This window comes from Tenrec ecaudatus, chromosome 14 (assembly GCF_050624435.1).
Source record: "Tenrec ecaudatus isolate mTenEca1 chromosome 14, mTenEca1.hap1, whole genome shotgun sequence".
Taxonomy (NCBI): Eukaryota; Metazoa; Chordata; class Mammalia; order Afrosoricida; family Tenrecidae; genus Tenrec; species Tenrec ecaudatus.
Window position 1 is genome coordinate 50,232,460 of NC_134543.1, and position 19,292 is coordinate 50,251,751.

The window sequence follows — 19,292 nt, forward strand, 5'->3', positions numbered from 1 at the left end:
AGAGCAATGGAACAAGGTGGGCTCCGGACTGGAAAAAAGCATGACTAACTGCTCATGAATAATCAATATATTACTTTAAACAAATAGGGCTGTGGAGTCCGAGCTGAAAAAAAGAACTCCCCTAGTTTCTTCAAAAGCATGAAGAGATGTCAGGCTGAGGCCCATAATAAAGTCAAGGTTCAATCCATTTAGTTCATGAAAACTGTGTGAAAGACAACTTGACATCTATATACTCTACCTTACAATATTTCTATTTGTCTTAACTTTTTACTGTACTCTGGCCTCAAACTCGATCACTTCAGAAGGCTTCTCATTTGAAAGTCAGGATTCTCAGAAACAGCAGCCTTCAACAGCTCAGCGATTTCTATCAAATTTATTTAAAGCCTTTGCCCAAAGTCCAAATACCAGTACACAGCACCTGAAGACCAAGTGTGCGAACAAGCAGCCTCTACTGTGATGTTACCAGGTTAGCACGACTTGATTAGAAAGCCATTCTCTTGTAAACACACAAGTCAACCTTCCTAGATGCTTTTCCCTCTTAAATCCACCCTAAACCCCAAATGTACTTTCTGACCCAGAGTACAAGAATTGAGATTCCTTCCCATTGAAGAAAATGGTGCTCTACAGAATACAGTCTACAATCCCCTTGGTTTCCATTCTTACAGTTAAACCAAGTAAAACTTTCCCTTCCAAAGGCAAAGGGTGAATTAAAATGGCAGTACAGACTAGGGTAGTGAGGCAGTATGAATCATTAAAAAAAATTTATTACACTTATGGGTAGTAGTAATCTCTCATCTTCATGGCTTTTGTGAATTCTTAGGGAAACATGCTCTCCTATAATCCAGACAAATGACTCCACAATTAAGAGATCCCCAAACTTCATGGCTCTTCTTTTTGTCAAACTATACCTTCTTTAGTGTTAAATCCTGCACCTAAAGCTGGTACTGCCAACTTAACCCGATGCAAGGCAACCGAAACAACGGGAAGAAGCGATCTCTGCGGCCAGTTACCCCAGTGATTAGGAGACACTCCTGTGTCCCAAGGCCAGCGACCTGCCTTGTACACTTGAAGCGATCTTGACACATTCTTGGGAGTGCTGCAGCTGCTGCCACCTGCCCTTGCAAGAGGAAGTGAAAGAAGACCAGGTGTTGTCGCTGTATAAAGGCTGTGTAATTTATCACCTAGGTGGAACAGACCTAAACAAATTAGCTTCCACTTCTATTGATTATGAAAGCTGGTTAATGTATCATCTACTTAAAATATGGGAGGCTTAAGCCCTTAATGTCCCTAAGGTGACCATCTTGTTTTCTTAAAAGGAGGTAGCTCTCAACCACTAAATGGACAGCGCTCGGCATTCTGATATTTTAGTTGCAGGAGAAACTCGATTAAGGATTTCATTTGACAGACAGTGCTCCAGCATAACTTTCTCTAATACTAGTTCAAGAAATCCAGAATACACTTCAGAAAGCCAATGGATACAGTCAACATTTTAAGAGGTTATTTAACAAATCACAAGGCCAGTTCTATCAAACTCATTTATTCCAAATCTACAAATGTGAATTAAAAGGTGCCAAAAGTTGTTTCGGTGGCTACAGATCATACTGCTTTGAACTCAATTGCAGAGACCTACCATTTATTATTTTCATGTGTTAAGAGAGTAAGGGTTAATTTGCAAGGATGGCACTCATATCCCTTATTTACCTGTCAACAGATTCAGAACTGTAAGCACTTTACAAATAGATCCAGAAAACTACTCAGGGGGACCAATCATGACGAGACGCTAAAGGACAGAGACACGCTGCTGCTCACTGTACTGTCATAAACGAATGTGCACCAGTGTTTCCATTGGGGTGGGCTGGAAAATAAAGGATGTGCTCCTTCAGAGACCTGAAGAAGGGAGGGACAAACTATAGGCAAAGGTCCAGGGCGAAGGGCGGCCTCAGGTTTGTGGGAAGGCAAATTACTTGTTGCTATGAAGCCAGGCTTCCTCTAGTTCGAGGTTCACAATAAAGGAGAGAATTATTTCCTTCTTTGAACTCATCTCAAAGCAACATGGACATCTTATAATCCATTTTAAAGCAAAAAGAGAAAAAAGTCAATTCTCTAAATTTCTAATTTACATACATGTTGGCCTAGATTAAAAACAAAACAACTTTATCTAAATGGCAGAGTTCAGTTATACACCCATTCGGCTACAAATGGGTATAAATTAGATGGCACTAAAAAGTTTTTTCTGACCAAAGTTCAAGGATAAAAATGAACATTGGCTAGCCAGTTAATTCAGCATCTTATAAACGCTGTGGGCAGTTTTAACTGTGCATCCAACACAGAGCACCTCAAGAGGACCAGGTATTCACCCTACAGAGATTGCAGCTCAAACCGCCTCGAGGTACCATCTGTCTAAATTACGGCAATGTGATTGTTATTCAAAATGTGTTTATTTAGGGGACAAGTGATTATAAAAAACACTTCCATATGTTCCAATGAAGGTGAAGAGTCCAACAATAACCCACATCATTTTAGATTTTTAAGTGTGTATTTTGGTTTTAAATTCTATCAAAGAGCTATTCAGTATACTTCATAATTTTAACTTTCTATGAAAACCAAATAAAATCTCATTAGAATGATCTGTTTTTATCTGATTATTTCAACTGTACACCCAAGTACAAAAGGCAGGTATCTTCAGAGAGGTGCGAGTTGATCTTTCATGAATGCCCTCTAACAGTGAAAGCAGTAATTTTTATCTATGCAGTCACGCGTGCATACACATGTACGTCAAAGAGCAAGCGCCATCTCTTCGTCCACTGTTACCTCAATGGTAGGACTGCAACAGAAAAGAGACAAAGTCAGCCCATAGATTTTGTAAGCAGTTTATGAATTCCTTTCTGTAGCTTAAAATAAATTTATCGCTTAATATTTCAAAGAGCAAGTCATCTCAATTAATTTGGCATGCACACTGAAAAACATGAAACAAGGAGGAAAAAAATCTGTTAAAGATCTGTTATGGTGTAGCAATGATAAAACTCTCTTAACCAAATTCACTGCCATTGGGTTGATGCCAACTCATAGCACCCCCCCTTTCCCCCCGGGGGTTTCCGAGATTGTACTGTTTACAGGAGTAAGAAGTGCCATCTCTCTGCTGAAGAGCAGCTGGTGGTTTCAAACTGCCGACCATGAGGATCGCAGCCCAACTCAGAGCCACTACGCCACCAGGGCTCCTAGCAATAATGACAGGGGGAGGGAAAGTTTTGGTGCACTTAAATATTGCGATTTTCTTTTATAGTTAATGTTAGTTTGATTAATCTAGTTCAGAATCTGATAGCTGTTGTGTGTCAACAGGTACATTCCTTGAGGTAAAGCCTTGGCTGGGTTCAGAAACTCCCTTGGCGTACCTCATTAGTGAGGAAAGAAGCCAGTTTATTCGGTCACGTGTCCTAGACCGGGTCAAAAAAGATGTCAACCCTATTCTAGCTTCGCCGACAGGAAATCATACAGCACTGCATCTAGCCAACGCCAACAGAACAGTGATAGAATCTTTAACTCAATGCTACTGAAGACTTAACAAAACCTTGTCAGAGAAACTATGGCTAGGTGTTGAAGGGGGAGCAGTATCATACATTCATTATCCTAGATTCCTAAAAAAGTACTTCTTTATCAAGCTGCCAGATAGGCAGAAATTGCTCCAACTGAATTATACTTTGGCATACTGCAATACTGAGAAAGGCTCCAGAAACTAGCTCAAGAGTTTATACCTCCAGGATGCTGCTGAGGATAATGCTTATGTTATTATTATAACATCATTGAACTGACTTGTGCTTTCATCCTTTTAAAATGCTTTTATGAATTTCTGAAATTTACTCTTACATACGCACACACCTTTTAAAAAGCTAAGAAAACTTTCTAATCATCAATCTTAAAATCTGGGAGAAACAATCTTTCAGCTGTACATTATGTGACAATCTGTGTATGGTTAAATAACAAATTAAACACTTACATGGGGGCCACCTGGCATTGGTGGAGCACCAGATGGTCCTGAAGGCACTTGAAAAGGATTATTAGGAGTGGGATAGAGTCCTGGTGTAGGATATGATCCTGCAGGGGCAGGGTAGGGTGCTGGTGGTCCCCAGGCACCTGGTGGAACAGTGCCCCATGGAACAGGGGGTGCAGCCCCCGGAGCTTGGGGAGGAGGAGGAGCAGAATATGGCCCTGGAGATGCATACGGCATATTGGGGGTAGGATATTGCCCTCCCATTCCTGGTGCCCATGGTCCAGAAGACATAGATCCCCAAGGACCTAAGGGACCAGCGGCAGCTGGATCTGTAGGTGCACCATACGGTCTAGGTAGCTCTGGAAAGGGCATATTTGGTGTAGGGTATGGCCCTGTGGGGCCAGGGCCTGGCACAGTTGGGGCTGGATAAGGACCACCAGGTGGGGGGCATGATGGTCCAGAAGGAGGAAAGGGTGCTGGGGGTCCTGGAGGCGGTCCAGTGGGAGGCACAGAGGGGTACATTCCTGTGGGTGCAGGTCCGAAAGGCACAGTGGATGGTGTTGCACTTGGTGGGAGTCCAGATGGCACAGAAGGTGGAGCACTTGGGTTAGTCCAAGGGTTGGACCCTGGCCAGCCTTGGGGAGGTTGACCAGACTTTGTATTGCTAACACCAGAGGTTTTGGCAGGAGAGTGTTCGGGTAGGGCGTCGGCCAACTGGAATACAAAACAAAAATCGTATCTCCCTTATGTCCAACTTAGAGCCACACAGCACCTTCAAAAGTGACACCATTCCATTTCAACAATAATAGAATTGATTTTTCAGTTTTGACCTAAGAATTAGTAAATAACTACAGTTTGGACTTTGAAACACATTAGAGCTAAATAAATGAAGTTGAATTGCCTACCAAAATCACATGAAAAGTATAAAAAGAATCAAACAAAAAAGGCCAGAAAACCCTCAAAACTTAACAACCACCAAAAATGCATCTCTTTTAAATAAGGCTTACATATAGCCCAATTAGGATGCTGTCATTTTTCTTAAAGAGCCCTAAAACTTACTAAGGATAATTGTGCCAACTTACCGAAAATTCATCCGACATTTTCCTGAAAAAAAGAAAGAAAAGGCTACTTAAAAACTAGTTTTAATATTTCTTATATATTGCTTAAGGAACTTTTATGGCATGCATATTTTTTCTTAACTCATCTTAATCATTAATGCAAATAGTTTTCTTTATACACAAAAGTCCGTAATAATTCATATAACTCCTAATTCTTGAACATTGTAACAAAAAATAATGAATAATTTAGCTTATAACTGGGTGGCGGTTTAGGATGCTTACCTGCTGACTTCTTTTAAATGACACAGTAAACACCTCCAAACATGTCTTTGCTCAGCTGTGAAGCTCTATCACCACAAAAAAGTACTAGAAGTGGAATTTATAGCATCAGTTGGTCAGGCTATTTAAATCCATCTAATAAAAAGTTTGTCCTAAAATTCCCTATGCCCCTTTCTCTAATGCTCTTTCATTGCTAGATCTTATTGAATTCATGGGCTCTTAAGCATGTGATCTATGACTGTCATCTGGTTCCTGAGTTCCCGGGCAGTACAAGTGGGTAAGTGCTTGGAGGCTCATGAAGGTTGGAGGGTCGAGGCACTCAGGGACACCACAGGGAAATCCTATAGGACAGTTTGATTATAACACAAATGGGGTCACCTGAGTCAGAACTGACTTGATGACAGCTAGTAAAAATGTACTTTAAAAAAATTTGTGTTTAGTTATGTGGGAGGTAGACTGCCCTTTTCTATATCAATCAACCCATTTCTATGTCTCTTTCTGAATTTGATCATATCCTTTGGCCATTTTTATCAATTGAAAAATTTGTACTTTGAAGCCACCACCTGTTTGGGGGGAAAAGTCGGGGTGGCCAGTTTCCACAACTATCACAGCCTGCAAAACCCTGCTCAAGTAGAAAGAAACTGTCTTGGAAATGGTGATGGCAGCACATGTATGTACAAGCGTGCTTACTACAATTGAATGATGGATTGTCATAAGATTTGTAAGAGCCCCAAGAAAATGATTTATAAAAAATAATAAAATAAAAACTTCTGTTATTATATAGCTCATAATCCAATAAAGTGTAGGCATCAGCTTTTGCAGCCCCCACCCCTCGTCTTAGTATCTCCCATGGGGTAATTATCAGCCCCTTTGGGAAACACGGCCCTAATCAATAAAGTGAGTAATCTTTTTCTCAGTGGATTTGAAAAACCACTTTTAACACAATCCACGGCCACTACTGGCAACTGATGTTTATTGCACATTTACCAGTGTATCATCCATCTAGTGCCGCACAGTCCTCGGATGTAAACTTTACCATCCTTCCCCGTTTACAGCAGGAGGGAAGATCCTTAGCAAAAAGGCAGAGATGGACTCCAGAGCCTGGGCTCTTAACCAGGCTACACAGCCTCCATCAGTTCCCCAAAGTAGTGTGGACTTTCTTCCTACCCACCTGCACATTGTGATTGTCCTAAGCTAAGGGCATTAGCTTTAGTATATTGTAGTGCTAACCACCCATGCTTATTGTTCTTTCCTCAGATGCTCTGAAGTCTTGTTCCCAGATTTAAAGTTAAAAAAAGAAAAAGTGTTCGACTTGGAATAGCAAAGTCACTTATGAGTTTAGGGGACAGTTGCTTGATGGATTTAAAGTATCTCCACTCTCAAGAACACACAGAGCTCCTAGTTCCTAACCCTGTCAATTGAATCACACATGCTCTTTTCTTCCATTATACTTTCTAAGTGGTTGTTCATATGTGGGAACAGTGTTGAACTTTTAATGTTTCACTACTTTGGAAAGCAGCTTGCGTTGCTGATTTTATTCACACAGGTTTCTCAATTATTTGGGTTTTCTAGGTAAATATGCATTCGCAAAAAATGAATTTCATCTTTTTCATCCGCTAGGACTTACAATAAGATGTCAGTTATAGATGATTACTACTCTTATTCCCAACTCTCCTACGAGTGCTTCTAATGCTAATTTTCATTTTAGTTCGCGATTAAAAATAATTATATTAAGGACATTTCAAGGGAACAAATAACAGAAATGTGGGTGAAGGGAGACAATGGAGAGTATAAGATATGAAATAATAATAATAATATAGGATTAAGGATTCATGAGAGTGAGAGAGTGGGGGAGGGAGGGGAAAAAGAGGTGCATATACCAAGGGCCCAAGTTGAAAATGTTTTGGAAATGATGATGGCAACAAATGTACAAATATGCTTGGTACAATTGATGTCTGGACTGTTATAAGAGCCCCCAATAATATGACTTTTTAAAAAAAAGGGCAGTGATACTTATTCCTAGTTTGAAGAGATCATAGGTTTTTTTCAGAACACCTTTCAAAATCTGAAGAGTCGATCTCAAGTTTTCTCCAGTGACCTTCAGAAAGTTGTAAGAAAGGCAGGTAGGTGGTGGGCGTAGTTTCTGACCTCCTCTGGTCTGACAAGAGGGAGGAGACAAACTCAACCAGCTCAAGGCAGATTCTTATGAAGTGGTGTCAGGTAAGTCTCCACCCAGCTATCTTTCTTCATCAATTCTGACCATCAACCATTCCTCCTGCTTCTTTGCAGGGCTCAAAAATTCAATGCATTGGCCATACAAAATTCACAGTACTTATAAATTAAGGAGTTTATCCATGATTATGGATAATCAAAGTTAGGTTACAATTCAGGATCAGAAATGCACAGGACACAATTCTTCCAGTCAGAGAATCTCTTCTCAGCTGTGCCTGCAGGTATGCGCCAGTGACTGCCCCCCACCCCTCTGTTCTGCTTGGGCTAGAGTTACAAGGCTCCTTTAGTGCTGTGGAAATATGTACGCCTAAAGGTCAACTCTATTTCACCATAAATCGTCAAAAGCTAATTCCCCTAATTAAGCAACTGGAGTGGAGGCACCCCACTTCACAAGCAAGGCTTCCTGTGCAAAGGCTCACTTTTACTTGCTCTGTGGGCCAGAAAGGCACCCTGGTGATTGTGTGGATTACCCACTGGGTTAATGGCAAGGTCAGCAGTTTGAACTCATCAGGCCATCCTTAAAGGGCCTTTTGCTCCTGTTATGATTTAAAATCTTAGAAAACCCCCAGGCAGCTCTACTCTGCCCTACAAGTACTGCTGAGTTTGGTTTGGTGGGCCTCAAAGTCCAATATTCGGCCTCTCTCATGCTCCCTCTGCTGTCACTCCTGAGTGACAGTGATCTGCAGAGGGAAGGAGGTTCAGGGCAGGACCTCAAGGTCTAGAGGGTGTGCACCAATCCCGGATCGTCTGTCCTGAAGGTAGTGAGATTTCAGATGGCAAAACCGACCAAACCTCATGTTGAGAGTTTCACAAGCCTATATGCATGTTTCCACCCTGTCATTTGGCGGAAGTTACAAAGATTACAGATAGAAGTGCCAGTTAGTAATTCACTGGGATCAAACAGTTAATTCTGCTTAGTATTGAGCCATAGTTTATTTCTAGGATTTTCTTTTGCAGTGTAATCTGATTACAAAGGAATTACTAGACAAAACAAAACCCAAAATAAAGTATCAAAAACAACACCAAAACGCCCAGAGAAGCTCAATCGCAGTGGTTAGGCTTTATATCTATGCTTTCCATGCATAATACTAAATAAAAATGTCTTTAATATAGAGGAAATACAACCATTCATTCATTTATTAGAAGTCTGCCTATTTTATACTAAAACATGACAGCACACACCACCCACAAACTCTTAAGAACAGCACTGAAAAGCAAAACGTCTAGGATTATTACTACTATATACACATTGACAATCTCTTCTTAATGGCATTAGCAGTGGGTGACAGGCTTAAAATACACACAGGACAGAGGTGCTTTTAAGACAAGTGAGCCTTTCAGAAAGAGAAACTGGTTTTGTATCCAAGTTCACATTAATTCTGAAATAGGCAATCTACCAGATCAATCCAATCAATTCCATTTACTCTTGCTGTTCAAGTTTTAAATTTTCTCTCATTTAAAACACACACATATATGGAAATGACATCAAGTTAACTAGCTATACAATTATATAAAATATAAATTATGAGTTAATAAAAGTGAAACTGATTCATAACCCTGGGCTTTAAATTTTTTTTAAGTTCAAAATCAAATTCTGAATAGATGTTAGAATCTTAAGACTAAAATACTAAAGTCTTGGCCAAAGGTACTAGAAATAGTTCACATCCTGCTTCATGGCACTGCTGGAAGTGACCTGTTCGCCATGCCTGGATTATACACTATTCAAGTCCAAGTGGAAGCAGTCCAATTTACTCTTTGGGGAATACCTGCATTATAAAAAAATCAAAACCAGACAAAATAAAATGCACACACAAAGTAGGCTATCGTATCATCCTAAAGTACCAGAATGCAAAAACATCTAGGTTTTCCAAAAAGCAACATATCATATATACTTGTATATAAGCTGAGTTTTCCAGCACATTTTAAATGCAGTTTCTGTGGCAAAATTAGGTGCCTCGGCTGATTTTCAGGTCCGTTTATACTCGAGTATATATGGTAATCTGAATTATGCAAATTATGATGAGGACAATGTAACCTTGAACTTACAAAAAAGAAAAATATTTATGATAAAGAAAAGTTTTCTGGTCATTACCAAGGCTTTTAGAATGTGGTTTCTGATTGGCTGTGGACGTGACCATAGACAATTTCCCAGGAGGCTTTTGTCTTTGCTGCCTTGCTAGCATATAATCGATTGGGGACATTGCAAAAAAAAGAAAAGTTTTCATTATCATCTTCTGGAAGTAAAGATTTTCCTAAAATTTCCCATTGCTACTTTATAACAAGGTTTATGCATCATCTGGAAAATAATACTTTGTGAGCAACAAGATTAAGAATTATAAAAGAACACAAAATTTTGATAAGAGGGGGTGCTTCAAAATGTCTGTGTAATCATTTCATCATCTTTAATCCGGTATTCCCACAAACTTTTTGAAGCCTCAGAAAGGAAAAAAGCAAAATAGAGCATTTCTGTGAAGTCCCACGGCTTCAGAATAAACACATCATGAGGCCCAACGCTGCACATCACCAGTGGTTATCACCATGGCGTGTTTGGGAGTCATCGGGCTGTAGAGGAGTCATTAAGAGTAAGGGACTACATGTTACCTAGTTGGGACTCTAATCCTTTCACAAAGGCAAGCTAGTCACTCAGAGATCATTTTCTCATCTCCAAACAATCTCTATGTTATTAGGTAATTAAAAGCTACATATGCTATGGTTTAACAAGTACCACATTCATATTAAGATGTTAAAAGAAACTAAGGGAAACCAGATTTCTTTACATTAACTCAATACTGGGTACATCAGGTAGGGTGATGTTGGTAGGTCCGAACGGATGTTGTCTACAGACCAGTCCTTGGAGGACACTGTGTTTGGTAAAGCGGAAGGGCAGCAAACAGGAGGAAGGCTGTTGATAAGCGAGGATGGACGGACACAGTGGCTGCATTGATGGGCTTAAGCAGAGGAACGATTGTGAGGATGGCACCTAGTAATACCAATAGTGGGGAGGGTGATGCTGTTACGTGCTACCCAGTCCGTTCCAACAGGGACCGTGCGCAACAGAATGAACACTGCGTGGTCCCGTGAAATCCTTACAGTCATTCTATGCCGGAGTCCACTGATGCAGATACAGTCAATCCAGCTCACTAAGGACCTTCCTCTTTTCTGCTGCCCCACCTATTTACTAGGCATGCCGTCCTTCTCCAAGGACTGATCTCTCCTGACAGTATGTCCAAAGTACGTGAGATGAAGTCTTACCATCCTTGCCTCTAAGGAGCACTCTGGCCTTACTTCTTCCAACACAGATTGGTTTGTCCTTTTAGCAGTCTATGGTATTTTCAATATTCTTCTCCAACACGATTCAAATGCATCGATTCTTTGGTCCTTATTCAGTGTCCAACTTTCACAGGCATATGATGCAATGGAGAATACCATGGCTTGGGTCAGGCCCACCTCAGTCCTCAAAAAAACCTCCTTGCTCTTCAATACTCTGAAGAGGTCTTCTACAGCAGATTTACCTAATGCAACCCGTCCTTTGATCTCTTGACTGATTCCATGAGGCCTGATTGTGGATCCAAGTAAAACAAAATCCTTGACAACTTCAACCTTTTCTCCGTTTATCAAGATGTTACTTGGTCTTCCTTCCATTGAGTTGTAATCCACACTGAAGGCTGCAATCCTTGATCTTCAGCAGCATATGCTTTAAGTCCTCCTTACTTTCAGGGTCTTGATGTACTTAGTATTGCCTCCTTAGCAGTGAATTTGTTTTTTCAACCCTGCAAGCAAGGTTGCGTCATCTGCCTATTTAGGCTGTTATTAAGCCTTCCTCACATCCTTATGCCACATCTTTCTTCATAAAATCCAGTTTCTCTAATGATTTGCTCAGCATACAGACTGAACATATATGATAAACAGGACACAACCCCAACACACACCTTTCCTGGTTTTAAATCTTGCAGCATGCCCTTGTTCTGTATGTACAACTGCTCTTGAGCCATGGACAAGTTTCTCATGAGCACAACTACAGAGGGGTATCCCCCAAAAACGGAACTTTCCCAAAGCGATGTATTTAAAATTTTTTTAAAAAAACCCAACCTTATCACCCTCAAAGTACTCTCCATTATACTTAATACATTTGTCAAATCTGCGATTCTGTTCTTAGAAATATTTTTCAGACTTATTCACTCACTCACTCTCACACACAAAAAATTAATTCATTTGTTTGGATGGCTGATAGCACCTTCCTCGTTTTTCCTTCACCTCTTTTGTATCTCAAATTACTGTCTTCCATGTCCTGCTTCATTCACAAAAACAAAAAGAAGTCACATGGAGCAAGGTCAGATGAGTCAGCTGTGTGGGGCGAGAGGCATGCTATTTTTTTTGCCAAAATCTAGTGCACTGAGATAGCTACATGAGCAGGTAAATTGTCGTGGTGGCAAAACCAGTCCCCTAGCTGCCACAAATCAGGCTTTGTTTGTTGCACACTGTTCCACTCTTCTTTTTTTAATTAAACGATCACTTTATTAGGGGCTCTTACAACAATCCGTACATCAACTGTATCAAGCATATTTGTACATGTGTTGCCATCATTTTTTCCATCCACTCTTCAGAACCTCTAAATAGGAAGCTTGATTAACAGTCTGACCTGGTGTAAAGAACTCCAAATACACTATCGCCCTCACATCACATTTGGTTTTTTGGGGGTACCCTCTCTTAAGTGTTCTGGAATTGCCATTCTTCAGGTTATCCAGTTTATTGTGGTCCACACAGTCAAATGCCTTTGCACAGTCAATGAAACATAAGACACATCTTTCTGGTATTCTCTGCTTTGCGCCGAGATCCATCTGACATCAGATTTGATAGCCCTTGTTCCATGTTCCCTTCTGAATCTGGCCGGAACTTCTACAGTTCCCTGTGTAATGTACTGCTGCAGCCGTTGCTAAATGATCTGAAGCAAAACTTTCTTTGTGTGTGATTATCAAGGATGCTTTTCCACAGCAGGAGATTTGGTTGGGGTCATCTTTCTTTGGAATGGTCACACATAGGGATTCCTCCCAGTCAGCAGGCCAAATCTGGAAGACAGCCACTCAGCCAACTGACTGGAGGAGAATAATCCTATCTTATTGAAAATATAAAATTTAAACTAGAATGTTTTCTCAGTACTAGTTCATTTATTGGTGTTATTTTGTTTATACTTGGGTAGTTCAAGATATTGGGGTTTCAAAGTGTTTTTTAAAATTTTTAATTCCCCACAAAATGTTTCATTTCAAAAATGCTAATTTTCAATGATCTTTTATCAGCTTATTTTGTATACTCATTTTGATGCTAACCAATACTGAACTACTAACCAATACTGAACTCCCTGGCCATTCTGTGGGAGAAAGACGAGGTAATCTGCTTAGTAAATTATAGTCTTGGAAACCATATTCTGTCTAGATACTACTGAAGCTTCTGTGCCAGTCACTGTGTGGGGTTCCAGAGCAAATCTTTAAGGAATTCAGTCTGGTGGAAAACTACCACTAAACAGAAACTACACCATCAGGAATAAGCACAGGGGATTATGGAAGTACCTCAAAGAGGTCCCTACAGAAATTGAAAGGGCTAGCAGGGAAAAACTTCCCAGGGGTGCCTTTGGCATCTAGATGAGAAAACAGCTGGAGGCAGGTAGAAAGTGGTGGGATGGGCCCTAGCTTGTGTAAACGCTGGGAAGGAGGTGAGAGGGAACTGGTGATATTAAGCAGTTCAGATTAGAATATTTTGAGGGGAATGATGGGGCAAAGAAATGTTAGTCCAGGATTTGAATCCTCCCTTACTTTAACTAGTAATAAGACACTAAAACCACACCAAACTCACCGGAGTCAATGCTGACTCAATGCAACACTATAGGTAGGGCATGACAGAACTGCCCCTGTGGGTTTCCAAGGCTGTAACACTTGATGGGGACAGAAAGCCAAGTCTTTCTCCTGAGAGAGCAGCTAGTGGTTTAGAACTATTGACCTTAAAGTCAGCAGTCCAACGCTTAACCATTAAGTCACCAGGCCTTCTTTCAAGGTCAGACCAGTAATGTTAAAAACCAATGCCATCCAGCCGATTCTGACTCATAGTGCACCTCTAGGGCAAGACAGAACTACCCTGTGGGTTTCCAAGACTACAACTCTATCCGGGAGGAGAAAGTATCATCTTTCTACAGTAGCTGGTTTTGAGGTGCTGACTTGGCAATGAGCAGCCCAATGTGTAACTTACTACACCTTACCAGTTATTTCCTGAGACCAAATGAGGCTTTGAAAATCAAGTACTCACTCACTGCCCTGACCATACAGGAGCAGAAAGACCCTTGGAACAGCTGGGGGTTTCGAACTACTGATCTTCCAGTTAGCAGTCCAATGAGCAACCACTATGCTACCAGGGCTAAGTGAAGACAACAGTGCCTGGAAAACCCAAACCAAACCACATTTCCATACTAACTGCAGCTGTCAATTACCCACTAGGAACCCAACTGCTCCTCACTCACTGCCATCCCTGGATGCTGACTCGGCTATCCTATAGGACAGAGGAGAGAGAACTGCCCTTATGAGTTTCAGACCACAGACCTTTATGGGAGTCCTGTCTTACTCCTGAGAACAGCTGGTGGTTTCGAACTGCTGACCTTGTGGTTCGCAGCTCAACCATTCCACCAGGACTCCTCCAGGCAACTCCATATAGGGTTTCTGAGGCTGTACATTTTTACCTGAGCAGATAACACTATTCTCCTGGAATAGTGTTGTTGGGTTTGAACCACTGATCTTCTAGTTAGTGGGTCAACACTTACCCAACAGTGCTACCAGGGATCCTTTGGTTCAAGGGGCTTCTGCAAACTTTCTGTATCTTTTCATTCCATTTTTCCCCCACTAACTTAAAAAAAACACAACCTTGATCAATGAATGAGCTTATGTTTAAAGGTATGAGAGACTTTCAAAAAGATGGTGGAAAAAGGAAATTAAAAAGTAACATAATTTTTGCACACACTTTTTGAAGCTCCTACATACGACTGCCTAGTTCTGACAACTCATTTCCAAACCAGAGAGGATACAAACAGAATTCACCTCCCAGTTTCACTGAGACTCACACAGTAAGTAAACAAGCCAATCTCTTAGTCACTGCCTGACACCTAGGAAAATCTTAACAAAGACTAGACAACTGCTTCCACAAGCCCACAAACCCATATGGGCAGTTCTCCATCTAAAAGCCTCTGAAAACGCAAAGAAATGTTTCCAAAGTCTGGCCTAAAACTTGTTTGGGGGCAAAATCTGACCTGAAGCTATTTATAGTTTCTATGAATACCCATGTAGGGCAAATATCCATAGCTATCATCACACCAATACTCTGGTTGGATTGCCAGGCTGTGTGACCCCCCCACCCCGCCCCGGTTGGGGGTGCTGCCAGGACTTACATATTGTCTTCCTAAAATCTAAAGATTTCTGAATCACAAAGTGACCCCAAATGTGTTAAGAGACTGGGGGAAGTTACAATTGTTTCCGCCGGAAAAAGGAAACGTGCATTTCAGTAAAGGCAATATAATCAAAAGTCCCAGAGGGTGGGGGAAGGTGAGGGGGGGAAAGCGAGCGGGAGGGAGTCATCTACTTTTCTTGCCCAAAGAACACTACTAAGTGACTTCCGAGGGCTGCCTTTGCATGTAATCAGGGCTCGATTTCAAAACGGGCCTTTATAACCACTGCTGCTAACAGTAATGCTATAAAAAAACCGTAAAGCCAAAAATGCGAATCGTTTTACTTAGGGCAAGCACTATTTTTGGCTTCCCGGGTAAAGAGAAACTGGCTCAGCTAATAAGCGACAACGCTCAGCAAGTGCTCCTCAACCCTAGTCTTATGGGAAACTCGGCGCCTCTGGGAGTTTCTGTCCTGGGGACTCACGTAACGTGGCTGCTGATTAGCAGTAACCACAGCGTTGTCACGGCGGCGGAAACTTAAATTAGCGCCAGGGATCCCTCTCAAGCCTTGCCCGTTTTATTAGAAATTAATGAATCGGGAGGGTCAGAGCCGAGGGGCGCGATGGCAGCAGCCCTTTAGGACCAAAGGAACAAAGGAAATCCGGGATCAGCCGGAGCGAACCGGCCACCGAGCGGGTCGCGCCGGCCGGGTGGGAGGCGGGGTGGGGGAGGGGCCAGGCCCGCTCCCGCCTCCGCACCCCCAACCCCCCAGCTCAGCCAGACGTCAAGCCCAGCGTCCAGGAGCCTGACGTCACCAGCCTAGGCCGCCTTCTTCCCGGGGGGCGATGGGGCGCAGGGACGCAGAAGGAACCTTACGAGGTAGGCTACGGCCCAACTGCTGACGAGAACTCAGGGCACCCCCGTTCGCGCGCCTGCCTCTGCTGGGGCGAGCCCACCATTCCGAGCTGCCCCCGCCACCCTCTACGACCCCCGCGAGCGCCGAGGCAGCCTCACCCAGCGCGATCCGAACCCGCAGAGCAAGGCGTAGAAGCGACGAGGGGGCCGAGAGAACTGGGCGTGAGGAAGCGAGCGCAGCCGGACTGACGACGGCAGCAGCGACAGCACCAGCACTCGCGGCGCGCGGCTCCTCCTGGCGCCGGAACAGGAAGCGCCTCACGTCTCGCGCGCCATCCCCGCCCGCGCCCCGCCTCCCCAGTGCCTCTGTGCCGCCCCCTAGCGGCCGTCCCCGAGCAGCTCTTCCCCCTGCGGACCGTAGCGAGGGTCTCCCATTTCCGGAGTTCCGAGGGAACGCTCGCGGCTGTGGAGTTCACGGCTGCAGTACGGAAATTCCCAACGGGTGGCCTTGGAGGCCGATTCCGGGTTCGTGGCCAACAGCGGTTTTTAGCCAAGCCCTCCAAGCAGGTTAGATGTGGGTGCGGCCAGTGTGCAGTCCGATTCTCGGGGACGCAGACACTTTCGTGTTAAACTTGGGGAGAACTAGAGGAACAGGATCCCTGGTGGCGAACTGGCTCGAAACCTCCAGCCGTAAGGCGGGAGAATGATGTTGCTTTCTACTCCCGTAAAAGAGTTACAGTCTCTGAAACCCACAGGGGCAGTCCACCTGACCTCCAGGGTCGCCATAAGTCAGCATCGACTTGATGGCAGTGAATTTGAGATTTTGTTTGAGATGGAATGCAGGAGAGGGAATATGGCAGTGATCGTCAGGATAACTTGATATTAACTAAATGGTTTCTTTTCACATTTTTTCCCCAACCAGTGCCTCTTCTGTCCACGTTTATTATTGAATAAACATTGATACAACACCAACCCAGACCCCCAAAATGATTAACACAGGACCCTAAACATCAGTAACCTACTGGCTAGTTATGGTGCCATAATTATATGGTGTGTAAAATAGCAAGAGCTAGATATTCAGTCTCATGTAAAATATATTAAAAGTATTCAGTAGATCTACATCACTTTAGTGCTTTGAGCAAGCTTTGCAGAGAGGAAAGGGCTGGACCTTGACCAAAAACTTCTTAAATGTATGGAGGAAACTTAACTGTGGTGAACATTCAGTTACAGACAGAACACAAGCTCTATGGTCTATTGGAAGTTTTGGCTGTTGTAGGGTTTGAGACCTTATATTTTAAGGACATGTACTGTCTTAAGCAAGACAAAGACATAAGTGAGAGACCAAGGTCATCATGGCCTCCAAGTATTTATAGCCAAGCAGCTATTGATAGAGAAATGGAGAATAAAGGAAACTGTCACAAAATCATGAGTGGCGACAGATCAATACATCACAGTTGCAGGCGGGACTACAAGAGGGAACAGAACCAGGCCTGGGATGGTACATTTTGATAGAAGAGTTAAGATTGGCCCAGGGCCTGCCTCCCTACCAAGTAGTGAGGGTATGACTCATAAGACATGAGTCAAGCCTCTGGGGACCCCAGTACCGTGACCTCTATCCAGGGCACCACAAACTAGGACCTAAGGGAGATTGCCCCTCCCTGGACTAGCTGGAGGATGGAGGTAATCCACTTTCCAGTGCACTCTGCTTGAGGGCAAGACTCTTCACATCCCTGGCTAATGGTCACAAAGAATTCAATGTAGTATTAATCTCCCATGGGGGGCCTCTAATAGGTTTTAGGCTTTCACTGTTATCCAAAGCCTTTTGCAAATGGAATGCTCAGAACTTATGCTGATACCTATCACTAATGTGGACAACCTAACCTGCCCTCAGAGGTAGGCATGAACTCCACTGAAGGGTATTAAGGCCTATGGCAGCATGAATTGTTACATCTGTGTCTTACAGCTCCTGGATGGTGGTGGTAAAGTTGTCTGCAACCTATTTTGATCTGCTTCTGAGAGACAGAAAACGCTAGGGAGTCCTGTTCTACTGATTCACCTGGGGTTGCCAGGAGTCAGTATTGGCTTGGAGGTTTTGTTGATCATTAAAAGCTAATTGTCACAAGGCACAGATCAGATATTGCCCCCCCATCCTATATTCAGGCTTCTCCTGTTGCTAGGTTCGATTAAGTCATTGGAATAGCCACACAGAACTCTCGGTTATGGGGCTGAAAGGTTATCATTCAGGTGAGAAATCCTGGGTCTAGTCTAGTCAGTTTGTTCTCTGCTGTGCCATGCCTGAGGGCATGCTTCTCTGTGCCCCTCAGCTGCTTGGGCAGTGTTACAAAGTTCTTTAGGAGCTAATAAATGTCCAAAGGGCATGCCACTCCAACATAAGCCTCAGCCTGAAGGCATTCAGACCCAGTTCTGTAGGTCAGCCAACCTATCACCCCCGTTACTTCCTGGAGACACCCTACTCAGCTTCCTGCCCCAAAGCATTCTGCTTTAGTTACTGTGGGCAGGGAAACCCAATACTTTTTCATGTTGTCTCCCGATTCTGCTTCTCTGGAATCAAAGCCGTCTATTGAACGAGGAAGTTCACTGCACACAGATGTCGGATAAAGGTCGTGGCTCCACACTTGGCTCTAGCTGGTAGTGAGGTTCCCACCTTCCTGCTTCTGAAATGACTTATTTGATAGCCAGCAGGGTAGCAATCACAATGAACCCTGTTAACAATCACTCATAGCTGAATCACACAATCCAATCAGTATCTTATCCTACAGTGGCTGCAACAATGAAGGCTGGCCCAGGACCAGGCAGTCTGTTGCACACTGGGACGCTACAGAAGACTGGCTGGTGGCACATAGCATCTGCCCATCTTCCTAGGCAAGCTCACCAGGAAAATGAAGGGTGTTTGGTAGGTGTTACCAAAGGCTCTGGCTAGAAGAGCCATACTAAATAATGCATTCATGGCACTGTACTGCACAAGCACCCGACTCAACTGGCCCCACTTATCAGACCAGCTTAAAGAGTTTTAAAGCCAGGCCATTCCTGTCACACACAGGCTTTACAGGCAACTCTTTTTGGAAACCCCACCCCCACCAGCCATCTGGCTTCTCTCAACATCACAACAGTCTTTAGTCCACCCTACTCAATCCTTTTTCACAGGTGTCACACCTGCAAGGTAGTCAGACTTCCCTATCTTCACCTACTGCTTCTCCCTTCATCCTTAATGGGTTTCACTCCCACTACACATGTGCTAGCTAATCTTTCCTTGGGATCTATTTAATGGAAGACCCAAACAGACACATCAGAAACTAAAAGGATCTTTGAATCATATACTTAAAAATGTATAAGTACAATTTTTTTATCAAATTCTAAATTGGTTAACACAAAGTAAGGATAGTTTTAAAATAAAAATACAAAGCCTTTGGATTTTATATATGAAGTTTTAATTAAGAAG

The 19,292-nt window shown here is 43.0% G+C and overlaps 1 protein-coding gene and 1 non-coding gene across 3 annotated transcripts; one reads left to right on the forward strand and one right to left on the reverse strand.

Annotated features, from left to right (window-relative positions):
* Positions 1-744: 744 nt before the first annotated feature.
* On the reverse strand, positions 745-16,147 carry MAPK1IP1L (mitogen-activated protein kinase 1 interacting protein 1 like). 2 transcript variants are annotated; one of them, XM_075532158.1, is made up of 4 exons: positions 15,992-16,147; positions 5,071-5,092; positions 3,995-4,702; positions 745-2,824 (listed from the first exon to the last, which is right to left on the reverse strand). In XM_075532158.1, exons 2-4 carry the CDS (start codon positions 5,086-5,088, stop codon positions 2,813-2,815), a joined length of 738 nt encoding a protein of 245 aa, XP_075388273.1. In that variant the 5' UTR covers positions 5,089-5,092; positions 15,992-16,147; the 3' UTR covers positions 745-2,812. The 2 variants fall into 2 exon arrangements, with proteins under 2 accessions (XP_075388273.1, XP_075388274.1); XM_075532159.1 differs by lacking the exon at positions 15,992-16,147 and adding an exon at positions 5,329-5,435.
* Positions 9,640-9,760, forward strand: LOC142427150 (small nucleolar RNA SNORA32). Its single transcript, XR_012779966.1, has one exon. It is a non-coding gene; the product is annotated as a small nucleolar RNA SNORA32 (small nucleolar RNA).
* Positions 16,148-19,292: the final 3,145 nt, after the last annotated feature.